The following is a 12,685-nucleotide window of genomic DNA, read 5'->3' on the forward strand; positions in this document are numbered from 1 at the left end:
TGAGCTCTAGAGAAAGTGGGACACACAACATTACTTGTATGAATGACATCTACAAGCTGAGGCTGTTACAAATTCAGGCTGAATTGCTGGAAATCTTTCCTAAAATGATTACAGCCCGAATGGGTAGAACCCAGAGCAATTATTGAAGAAAAACTAGTGGAAAAAAGTCTCATCCTTAAAACAGATCCAGACAAGTAGCATCAGGAGGAAAAGCATGTTTGAATTAATGTGAGCATTCTATTCAAACAAGACCACACCCATGTTTAAATCTCTGATTTCTATTTACAAGAGAATGAGGTAGCAGAGGAAAGCTTTCTACTTGACATTCCAGAGTATTTTTTCCCTTTGCAGTTGTTTTAGTTAAAGAATGAACAGGCTGAAACAAAAGTGGAATAATTTACTTTCTACTGTATTTCATAGGCATGAATGAGTAACTCTTAACTCTCTGATGTTCAAAAGAAAAGGCTAAGGAAACTAAGATACGTCTAGATAAGAAAACCAAACGAAAAATCTCAATTATGCATTCCAAATGGAAGAATAACTATGTTGGTTTTCAAAACTACCAGCCTGTGACCATGAAAGAAATCTTATCCTCTATGATAAAAGCAATTTCCAGAGAAAAATAAATAAATCAAATTTATGCAGTTGTGCATGAACAGTCAAGTTGGATATACAGGCACTTAATTGACTCACATTTCTGTGACTCAACAACAGGAAAAGCAATATCCAAACTAAGATAAAAACAACAAGTACATAATATCATGAGCCCAAGGTATTTAAGTGCTTAAAAGTGGCAATAAGATTTTCAAAAGTGTCCACAATCCTAACATCTGTTGGGAAAAAAAAAAAAGACCATGTCAAACAACATTGGGAAAAGAACAGATAAAGAATGTACTGATTTGTACCATGGAAACGTGACTTCAGTCCCAGAACTCTTTTCATATTTAACCCTTTGCATAATAAAATGATTCTTTTGATAAAATACTCCAATACCAAAGAAGGGCAACAAGGCTTGTGAAGGGCTTGGAGAATATGCCCTATGAGGAGTGACTAAAGGAACTGGGACTGTTTAGTCTGGGGAAGAGGAGGATGAGGGGAGACCTTACTGGTCTCTTCAAAGACCTGAAAGGTGATTGCAGTGAGAACGGGGTTGCTCTCTTCTCACTCGTGACAGGTGACAGGACAATGTCTGTCACCTTCTTTTTCAAAGCCTCCCTTTAGATACTGAAAGGCCACTCTCAGGTTTCCCTGGAGCCTTCTCTTCTCCGGGCTGAACAGCCCCAGCTCTTTCAGCCTGTCCTTGTAGGGGAGGTGTTCCATCTCTTGGAGCATTTCTGTGGCCCTCCTCTGGCCTTTGTGGTGAGGAGCTTTTCCCTTATATTTAATTGTAATTTGCTTTCCTGCAATTTCTGACTTGCATTTTGGCCATTCAGGGCCTACATCTGAGAAGGATGCCACAGTGTGCTGCTGACTTGCATTCATCTTGTTTTCCAGCAGGACCTCAGGGATTCTCCTGCAGAACTGTTCCCCATCTTGTGCTGCTGAACAGTATTATTCCATCACAAGTGCAGGCACCTGGATTTATCTTTGTTCATGAGATCACAGAATAGAACAGAATCATAGAATCATCAAGATTGGAAAAGATCCCCAAGATCATCTAGTCCGATAGTACACCTATCACCAATATTTCCCCAATAAACCATGTCCCTTAGTATCACATTTACACTTTTATTGAACACCTCCAGGGATGGTGACTCTACCACGTCCCTGGGGAGCCCGTTCCAGCACCTGACCACTATTTCAGAGAAGAACTTTTTCCACATATCCAACCTGAACCTCCCCTAGCTCAACTCGAGGCCATTCCCTTTAGTCCTATCACTAGTTACACACAGCAGAGGCTGACCCCCACCTCATCACAATCTCCTTTCACGTAGTTGTAGGGAGCTATAAGGTCTCACTGGGAAAGAATACAGGGATGCCATCTCGACATGCAGAGATGAGATTAGGAAAGCCATGGCACAGATCGAACTGAACTTGGCGATGGATATTCAAAACAACAAGATGGGATTCACAGGTACATAGGTCAGAAGAAACAGGCCAAAGAGAGTGTATCTCCCCTGCTAAATGGGAAAGGAGAACCGGCTACACCAGATACAGAGAAGACTGAGGTACTCAATGAGTTCTTTGCCTCAGTCTTCACTGGAGCCAGGATTCCCACATCCCTGAACCTCTAAGTGGGAACTGGGAGAGCAAACTCACCCCCCACTGTAAGGGCAGAGCAAGTTCAAGGCTGACTCATGAAATTGAATGTGTACAAGTACATGTTGATGACATGCATCCCGGGGTCCTAAGGGAGCTGGCTAATGTGGTTGCTGAGCCACTCTCCATCACATTTGAAAGGTCGTGGTTGTCAGGTGAAGTCCTCAAGTACTAGAAAAAGGGAAATATCACTCCCATTTACAAGAAAGGGAAGACAGAGGACCTGGAGAACTACAAGCCGCTGAGCCTCAGCTCTGTGCCTGGGAAGACCACGGAACAGATCCTCTTGTAAGACAGGTTAAGGCACATGAGGGATGAGCCGGTGATCTGAGACAGCCAGCATCATGATCACCTCCCTGCTCCTGCCAGCAACACTATTTCTTACACAAGCCAAGACGCCGCTGGCCTTCTTGGCCACCAGGGCACACTGCTGGTGCATATGTAGCTCATGCTTAGATCACTGCTCAGGCAGTCCTCTGGCCTGTCCAGTTCCTTTGGAGTGGAGGTGCAGCTCCCCAGAGCAACAGCTCCCTCCAGTTTGTCATCTACACCCAAGATGAGGATGCAATTCCTTTTCTTCCCCCACATTGTATGTTCCAGTCCTATGTTATTGCCTAAATTAATTTGTTCTTCATCATTTCCCATTACAATTGCTTGAGGAAATGGGGCTCTATTCATCTAACATCAGAATAAACAGTGGCGTGGCAAAGAGAAACTTCTCAAAAAATTCCTAGGCCAAATCCTTATCTTTAATAAATTCCTTGCATTTCTAATCAGCTTATACTGAACAAAGATCCAGGATAATCATTCAAAAGTTAGACTGCTGGTAATATATTTAAAAATCAGCAGGTCATTTGTTATAACTAGTGCTCAGTGTTGTATGTATTAGCTCACTGTTGGCATAAACATCTCCTTGAGGAGCACAAAGAGCTGAGCTACTTCTGCCTCACTGCTGAGTTAGAACAAGCAAACAAAAACATGCCGAGTGTTTCTACGCTTAGATATATGTGGTTATGAAGAAAGAATTTCTATTATTTTAAAGTACTTATTACCAGTTGAGCCCTTCTAATCTCCGTGTGCCTCTTGGGCCTAGAAAAATATGCATTTTTACAAAAAAAAAATACTAGCTATAAGCCATGAAATAGATTTCTTACACAATAAGTAATTTAAAAAATACTCAAAATGGGAGCAAAGCTAGGCAAATACTACCAACTATTAAAACCCCACCCTCTTATAATCCTTGACCATTAACTGAGCCTTTCACTGCTGCCTCCCTTAATCTGACCCAAGGAATTAATACCTTTTACGTGAGTTCACTGCTCATGATAAGAACACACTCTGCAGGACACCTCTCTTGAAATAAGACATCAGAGAATAACAACAGTGCCTTCTCCATAACATCTATGCTGGATCATTCAAAGTTCAAAACCCTGTTTCACAGAGGAGTTTTATTCAAGCCAACTCGCAAGAAATGCTGAAGAAATATATCTTATACAGATTTACTTATTACCACTAAATAGACCAGGAAATCAGAGACATCACATATAAGAGATTTTAAACATTGAGTACAAGGCAAAATCACTCTTTGATCCCATAATTAACTGAAACACAACAGTTCTATGTATTCTTCCACCGACACCACCTCTATCTTGTCCATATCCATCACAACCAGGATGTTGAGATTAGCAGCAGTGCAATAAGACTTCAGTCTGCAAAACTGATCATAATAAAACTATAATATTAGACCATTTTCTCTGTCTGAAAAGATTTTCCAAGATAAATCACTTTGGACAATGCACAGGCTTTGCAGTGCAATCACCATTCCTGTAGGCAAAATACAACCCTTTCTAGAGTGAAATTAGGTGTGCAGGACTCAAGCAGAAGCTGGCCACCCATTCTGCTCAGATACAGCACTTGCCTCCTGGAGATCTGTCAGCACTGAATTGCACTTTGTACCGTATGTGAAACATAGCTTAAGAAAAAATGAAATCTAACCCTAATGTTTGATTCCAGTATTCAGTGTCATCCCCAAAAGCTTAAAGATACCAAAAAATACTAAATGGGACTTCCACTAATGGACAGGGTATGTGCATGTACATGTGTGTGTGTTTAATACCGGTATGTTCCTGGGAAAACCTTCAAAACCACGTGGTCTTGGGCTCCCACGTCCTGGGTCTTGCTCAGCCCTGAAATCTGCTGAATGCAAAGTCAGCAGCTAAGTTACGATCTTCTTTTGCTTTAAGACCAAATGATGTTAAACTGCATTTCTATGCAAAGCTACTTATTTCCAGCAATTCTGTAATACAAAAGAAAGGGAACAGAGAGGATGAGAAGATGCCGGCAGAGAATGCAGCAGTTTGTTCCTGTCCTTCAACTCCACATATGGTTTGAATGCTCAGATGAGCTGCTGCCTCTGTTTTTCCAGTAGTTATAATCCTTTTAAAATGCTGCTAATTTAATTGTTTAAAAAACTACCCGTCCATAATAAATGTAAGATGGTCTACAAATCTACAAAGGAGTCCTTTCTGCAGACAAAAATGTTTAACACAGTGCAACAATCAGCAGATCACCCTGATCTCCTTATCGCTCTTCTGGTGCAGGTTGGAAGCAGACCTTATTTATTGTTCTTCTGCCAAACTCTCTGAGATCTTTGAAGTTGCCAGGCTTCTTAAGCCATGAGCCCCAGAGCTGCACCTGGTGCGAAGCAGACTGAGCAACTCCAGTGTTAAACAAACAGCTGTCCCAGCTGAGGACAGTACAAGAGTTATTCATAATAGCAGCCAGGACACACATGATCCATCCAAAGCAAACTATATATCTTCTTAAAAAAGCAAGCTGGAGATGCATTTGCCATTCAGACCAGCCTGATGTCTTTAAACAAAGCCTCCATTATTTAATAGACATGCGAATATATATGTACATAAAAGAATCCTTTATAGGACGCCTCCAGATGAGTACCCCTCCAGCTCCCTGTTCCTTCTTCTGGATTCATTAAGCTTTTATTATGGATCTGATGCCTTGCTATACCCCAGGCTTAAAACAGCACACATTTGAGGCTCTCTTTTCCTTACAACCAAATCAAGCAGCAAACACATGGAAGCATTTAAGGAATGTACAGCATGTCCAAGATATACCATTAAAGTTTATTAATTTTTCTTCTTTTCAAGTGATCAAGTTAAAATACTACACATTTATTTAAATATAAAGTTTCCCAAATGTCTAACGTTGTTAATCACACAGTTTTTATTGAACTCTCTTCTTCTTAATGGTAATTCACACAAAGGTACAAAAGTTTAATAATTTCGATGAGTCTTTATCCAGTCTTGTCATTACTTAGGCAAAAAAATAAATCTCATGAATTTTGCCTGAACATCAACTTCAGGATATGGCCTTTGGAAACTAACCTTCATGATAAACTATATCTGCATTTCCCTGAATTTCACTACTTCTCTTTGAGAGAGGTGGATGCTACTGCAAATGTATAATACATTCTCAAGCAATAACGTACCACACAACCAAAGGGGAGACTGAATGAAGTAATGAAACACAAACTGATCCATTTACTTGCAGGATAAATTGAGCTTTTTTTTTTTTTTTTTTTAATTCTCAGGTTATTCGAGGACATTCCTTTATAATAGGAACTCAAAATTCAGTTTCCACCCATCTAGTTTTGACTTTCAATATCCCATAAAATCATCCATAACCAAAGGGTCCTACTGGTATTTTTGTGAAAAACCCAATTTTATCATACATTTTCCTGGTTTCGGCAACTCTGTTCCATTCAAATTACCTACATACTAGTGTTTTGAAACAAAATATAATATATAGTGCTAATTCTCTCTTCTTTCATTGGGCATAGGAATAGCTAAGGTGGTAAACAGGATTAAGACTTGCAAAGCCATCAAGTAAATATCATTCCTACCTCCAGTCTGGTCCTGTCCACATCCTTGGGCAATTTCACACGAACTCGGTTTGTTACAATAAGTGTTTCATAAGGATAAATCTGTTAAAAAGACAAGAGCATATGAACTCCAGCCAAATCTGATTCTGATGTGTGGAAATGACAACATGGGGGACTTACTAATTTCAATGGTACATACTTGCATCCTCATTTGACAAATATTTCACTGGGTCAAAATTAACAAAATAAAGTTGATAAAAAAAAAAAAAGAACACATGTAACCTTGCTAGGATGTGCTGAATCTGATTGTTCTTCCAGTGTTGGAAAAGCCCTTCTTACCTTGTACTCTGCAAGAGAACGAGAATAGGTTCACAGTTTAGAATTTATAGATTTCTTTCAGAGTGACAACAATGAACATTTATGTACATTAGTCATTTGGTATCCTGCTACATTTCTCTTATGGTTCTCAATAGTTATTGGATAACTACGTGTGTTAGATTTGACTCCAACGGTCTGCATGCATACAGCACTGTTACAAAAGTCCCCGAAACCAAAGCTTATTATAGAAAATCCATCTGTTGCTGCCATTCAGTGACTATGTCTGGCAAAACTGGGAATTTTGTGTAGAGTTAATTCAGACTGTCATCCGAAAGTCCCAGCCATATTTTTCTTTACTGAATAAATAAATATACTGTTACAATATATGGATAATTACAGGCATGTCATTTTGGGAACATACATGAAAATCATTAAGTTTTAAAACTGTTTTAAATACAGTATTCCAAGATGCCAACATCCTACACTTGGACTGACTGCAGTGGAAATAATGATAGCAAAGAGGACATAGTACTTTCTTTCTTTCTTTCTTTCTTTCTTTCTTTCTTTCTTTCTTTCTTTCTTTCTTTCTTCCTTTCTTCCTTTCTTCCTTTCTTCCTTCCTTCCTTCCTTTCTTTCTTTCTTTCTTTCCTTCCTTCCTTCCTTCCTTCCTTCCTTCCTTCCTTCTTTCCTTCTTTTTTTTTTTTTTCTGAGGCAATTGCTCTGAACCAGTACAAGATTATTCTAGTTAGGCCAGTGTTGCTAAATATGACTACCACATGGTCTATTATCATATACAATGATGATTAAATGCAACCAGGACAGCCAGTATGCTTTCACAGACTTTTCTATGATCTGAACTGAAAATCAAAGATAAGTCTATTTTTCAAAATCTACACTGCCAGCTATTCAGACAAAGGTTTTTATCAATACAAAGTCATCAAGTGAAGCATTGGAGTAAGATTAAAAAAAAATACTACATGTCTTGGAAATAAAATCCTTCTCTTCTCCATCAGAAGATGCGTGCTGATGCTGATGCGTGCGTCCATTTAGGATGGCTCAGTTCTTTTGAAAATTCTGACCACAGTCCTCTTAAATTGTTATGCAGTAAATTAATGCTAAGAAATTCTGCTTTTTAAATTCTGCATATTTCAGCACCATTGTAGGACAAAGAAGAAGCACAATGAATGTTTGTGTGTGTTTTTTTTTTTCGGGGGGGGGGGGGTTGTTTGTTTGTTTGTTTTCCCCCATCAGATAAGCTAATCACTCCTTCAAGACATCAGATTTTTCCTCTCTTTGATATGAGAACACCACTTTCTCAGCAAAGAGAACCACTGGGGCTGTTTGCATATATTCAGTACACTGGCATAGACTCAACATTATTACAGCACTGTATAATTCAGGACTTCAGTCAGTCCTTTATATTCAATCAGATAAAAAGAAGATTCTCTGTGATGAATGTGATCCTGAACTGGTTCTCTACCATTATTACATGAACCATGTGAAGATAACAGAGCAGTAACCCTTTTGGCAAGAGGTAAACAAGCATCCTCAAAGGAAAAAAAAGGAGTGGAAATGCTACTGCAATGTACCTTTCATCCCCCAGCTCGCCTCCTGGTCTGTTTCATATTGGCCCATATTTTCAGGCTAAAAGAGAAGAAAAGAAGCAATGTAACTTCAAAATACACACAGACACAAGGTATAATTCTGCACACTGTTGAGAGAAAAAAGAGAAGACAAGTGGTACCAGATAATCAAGATAAAGATCCTTATGAGACAGAAAGTAAACGGAGTCTCATTAGAACTTGACCTAAAGCACAAAGAGGGCACCCAGAGTGCTCACAGCACCCATCGATCTAGAGGCACTGAAAGGAGCTCTGCCTGCAGAAGCAGATGGATTGTCAATAAGAGTGTGTCAAACTGGGAGTCACTGTGTGTGCAGTGTACTGTCTATATGGTAAGTTTCCATAAATGGAGAATTCTGGCACTTGATTGACAGAGAGGCAACTGCGCAGTCCTATCAATCTTATCTTGTCCCATTGTCCTTTTTCTTTGCTGGCCAATGCTATGATGACGATAAATATTACAGGAGACCTGAAAGGCACTGTAACTTTTTTTCTGTTGCTCCTCTTAGAGTTTTTTTCACCTGTTAGGTACACACCGTGTCTACAACTAGGCTCATAAGAAACTGCAAGGCTCCTTATTGTTTGCTTTTGTTTTATTATATGACACATCACCAGGATGGATGATTAAAAATAAAAAACCACAAATACTGGTATAAGCCTGCGACACAGAGTGCAGCCACTCTGAGAAGAACTTCAGTCAAGGATTTGATCATTTTCAACTTTCCTGCAGCTCTCAGACACTAGGTTGCACCTTTTAGATGGGACAAATGCTGCCACCTGCTGCTTTCACATCACATTACATGGCTTAAGCCTGCAAAAAGTACAGCAAACGCTGCATCTGTGCTTTCTGATGGTTTTGGCTTACTTCTAAGCAGTGCACAAGTCACTCTCTCGCTTGGCCCAGGTTATTGGTATTGTGAAAAGTCGTATAAAAGTTGCTCAATCCTAAATACAGACAGGTTTATCTAGACCTTTCCAAATTCATAAATCTTATTTGGTCAGGTTGTGTTGCCACTGGTTTCTTCAGAAAGGAATTCAATCAATCTGGTACTTGGAGCATCAACAGGCATAATTAGACATGTAACATTAACTCAAAGAGATGGACACTTCAGTAACTCAAAAAAAAATCAGTTTAGTTGCTCTCTGACAGTTACTTTCTTGTAGCTCCTTCTAATAACCTGCAGTTTAACTCATCACTGGGGGTGTTTAATCCTGCACATATGGCTGAACAGTCCCAGGTCTTTCAACATTTCCTCAAAAGGGAAATGCATCAGGCCCCTCATAATCTTTGTGGCCCTCCACTGGATTCTCTCTAGAAGTTCCCTGTCTTTCTTGAACTGAGGAGCCCGGATCTGGACACAGCACTCCAGATGCAGCCTCACCAGGGCAGAGTAGAGGTGGAAGATTACCTTCCTCACCCTGCTGCCCACGCTCTGTTATTGCACACCAAGATACCATTGGCCACAAAGGTATACTGCTGGCTCATGGCCACCAGGACACCCAGGTCCTTCTCCAGAGTTCCTTTTCAGCATGTCAGCCCCTAGCCTATACTGATGGATGTGGTTATTCCTCCCCAGGTGTAGCACTCTGCATTTGCCCTTGTTGAACCTTATCAGGTTCCTCTCTGCCCAACTCTCATGACTGTCCAGGTCTCTCTGAATGGCAGCACAGCCTTCTAGGGGCATCCACTCCTCCCAGCTTCTTATCATCAGCAAACTTGCTGAGGGTGCATTATATCCCTTCATCTAGGTCACTGGTGAAGATGTTGAGCAAGACCAGAGCCAGTACAAATCCCTGGGGATCAACCTTAGTTACAGGCCTCAAATTAGACACTACACCACAGATCACAACCCTCTGAGCTCTGCCAGTCAGCCAGTTTTCCATCCACCTCACTGCCCACTCATCCATTCCACACTTCCTAAGCTTCCTTACAGGAATGCTATTGGAGACAGTGTCAAACACCTTGCTGAAGTCAAGGAAAACAACATCCACTGCTCCCCCCTCATCTATCCAACTAGTCATGACATTATAGAAGGCTACCAGGTTGCTTGAGCATGATTTCCCCTTGATGAATCCATGTGGACTACTCCTGATAACCTTCTTTTCTTCCACTTGCTTGGTGATGGCATCCAGAACAAGCTGCTCCATCACGTCCCCAAGGATGGAGGTGAGGCTGACTGGTCTGTAGTTTCCCACCTCCCTCTTCTTACCCTTTTTGAAGACTGGAGTGACACTGGCTTTCCTCCTGCACTCGGGCAACTCTCATTGCTCCCCCCTTCCTTGTATGATGTCTGTGTTTGTGTATATATATATATTTATATATACATTTAAGAAATGCTATGGGTATGGACTGCTCCACCTTTGCTCTAAGATCACTACTTGCCTAATTAAAGGCTTAACCCCCTCAATCATTAATTCAAGATATATTGTTGTCTTTTAATACGCACAGCCTGTATATTTTGGACCTCGGTTTGGGGAGGAGAATCAAGATTCCTAATCTCATGCCACACACAATTAAAACAAAAAGCTTCAGTCTTACTCCTCCAGACAAAGTGTAACTCACAGGTTAAAAATCCGTTATGAAGGGTTGGTAGCCAAAACACCTGTGAAGCATTATTACCGTGTAACTTTTTAACTAGTTTTCTGTTTATGATAAACTATTACCTTGAGCATACAGTTAATTGTATACCTACCTGATGCAAGCCATTCCTTCCATAGCCAGGTAGAGAAGTAGATTTAGAATATGGAAATCCTGTAAAAGACATGATAAACAGCTGAATTATTTGTGATACACAGTTATACTTTTTGTGAAGACCTTTAAAACCTACAAAAACCCAGAAATCAGGAAAACAGTCAGAAACAGCAACTGCAAGGTAACTGTATATATCCTAGTCATGAGATGAAATATAGCTGAGTAGTATTCATCTTTTCTCTATATATCATGTATGTGGGTACACATAACAACGTCTGTAAATCATAGTGCGGCAGTATGCATCACTGTAGTGGGCACAACAACAGAAGATTTGTGGGACTCACTTTATGGAAGCATTGTGAAGCTACAGATTTGAGAGCTTCTAAAATCTCAGCTCTCCAATGCAGTGCTAAGCCATAACTTGAAAATAGGATTAGAGGTACCATTATTTTAGAGTTATTCCACTTCTCACCATGATGTATGTGGTCTATTTTTGAGTTTGTCTTTTAAAAGATAAGGGTTGGTATCTGACCAATCAGAAACAAACAAACAAACAAAAACAAACAAACAAACAAAAAAACCCCCAAGAAATTAACTTACACATCTTGCATTTCTACTACTTCATTAAAATGTAAATGAAAATATTACAGTGGAAATAAGTAAAAGGATAAATGCTCAAGGGAAAGTTTTAAGGTAGATAAAATTTACAAAGCAATGTTACTATGAACAAATTAGATCTAGTACAGTGATGAAACTATGCAGTCAGCAGGAAACAACTGAAACAGTCAGTAGGAAACAAGTGAAATGCCTTACTTCTAGTACTAGGAGTCTAATAAGAAAGTTTGGATGATTCCTTTGTCAGTAAAGGTACAAAAAGTGTTTCAGACCAGATTCTGGTTTATAAAAAATAATGATGTATAGAAATGATAAGGTGAGTCAGTTTAAATTAAACAGAAGATGAACAAAGATGACTGTAAGAAGCATTCTTGATTCCAGTACAGGAAAGTTTAATAAATTGAGGCAAAGTGTTAGGAGAAGTAAGTTGGCTCAAAGAACTGAATGTACAAGGCTACTTTCTGCCAAAAATGTTGGCAATTTGTATCCAAAGGGGAATGGAGGAAGGGAATCCAGACACTACTGGATTAATAAGTACCCTAAGGAGATTATTAGGAATAAGCATACAGAAAGAAAAAACAAAAGATGGATCAGCAAAGAGCTCGTGGTATGCTGAGATAAAGTGAGAACTGCCAAGAATCAAGCTGAGTTAAACACTGAAAATGATATTAAAACAAATAGCAAAAGGTTCTCCAGCTATATAAATAAAAAGAGAGCAAGGAAAGAAGAAATGGGATCACTGGGAGTTGTGCTGTGTCACTACACAGGAGAGGGGAAGGGGAACCTAGGTGGGGCTCCAACACTAAAAGAGTATTTAACTTCAGCTTTCAGGAATAAACGCAGAGTGCTGAGCAAGGAGAGAAAAAGTTCATGCAATGAGGGTAGGCAAATGAATCACAGTTGTGACAGAGACATAATTCAAAGCACTCTGTACAGGAAGCTCATAAGCTCACATAAATTTGGAAGATCAACTGAAATCACTGAAGAATAGCAAGTACAATTTTTATGCTTAAGAAGGGAAAAAGATACTCAGCACCTATCAGTTTGTTTCCAAGAGAAAACTTTAATGAAGACCAAATAAAAATGTGGAAGTAACCAGGAAATCAGTTATATTCATGTTGTTTTTGATTCGTTTAATACAAGTTAAAGAGACAGTACCAGACTCCCCTGCTAGCTTTCTTCACTAAAAGAAATGACTTCTGTGCAAAATAAATTTTATTGGAATTCATCTAATGAGATATCATTAAAATCAGTATGTTGCTGCACAGGAAATTAAAG

At 39.5% G+C, this 12,685-nt stretch overlaps 1 protein-coding gene across 16 annotated transcripts in view; it reads right to left on the reverse strand.

Annotated features, from left to right (window-relative positions):
* The window catches only part of ABLIM2 (actin binding LIM protein family member 2), a 132,389-nt gene that overhangs the window by 8,138 nt on the left and 111,566 nt on the right, over positions 1-12,685 (reverse strand). For 14 of the 16 annotated variants that reach the window (XM_021395340.1, XM_021395334.1, XM_021395338.1 and 11 more), the window contains 4 exons: positions 10,794-10,852; positions 8,068-8,122; positions 6,443-6,507; positions 6,182-6,262 (listed from right to left, as the gene is read on the reverse strand). In XM_021395340.1, coding sequence (XP_021251015.1) covers positions 6,182-6,262; positions 6,443-6,507; positions 8,068-8,122; positions 10,794-10,852 — 260 coding nt within the window. The remainder of the gene's footprint in view (positions 1-6,181; positions 6,263-6,442; positions 6,508-8,067; positions 8,123-10,793; positions 10,853-12,685) is intronic. The other 2 variants (XM_021395347.1, XM_021395346.1) reach the window with 1 other exon arrangement.

The sequence above is a fragment of the Numida meleagris genome, chromosome 4 (genome assembly GCF_002078875.1).
Source record: "Numida meleagris isolate 19003 breed g44 Domestic line chromosome 4, NumMel1.0, whole genome shotgun sequence".
Taxonomy (NCBI): Eukaryota; Metazoa; Chordata; class Aves; order Galliformes; family Numididae; genus Numida; species Numida meleagris.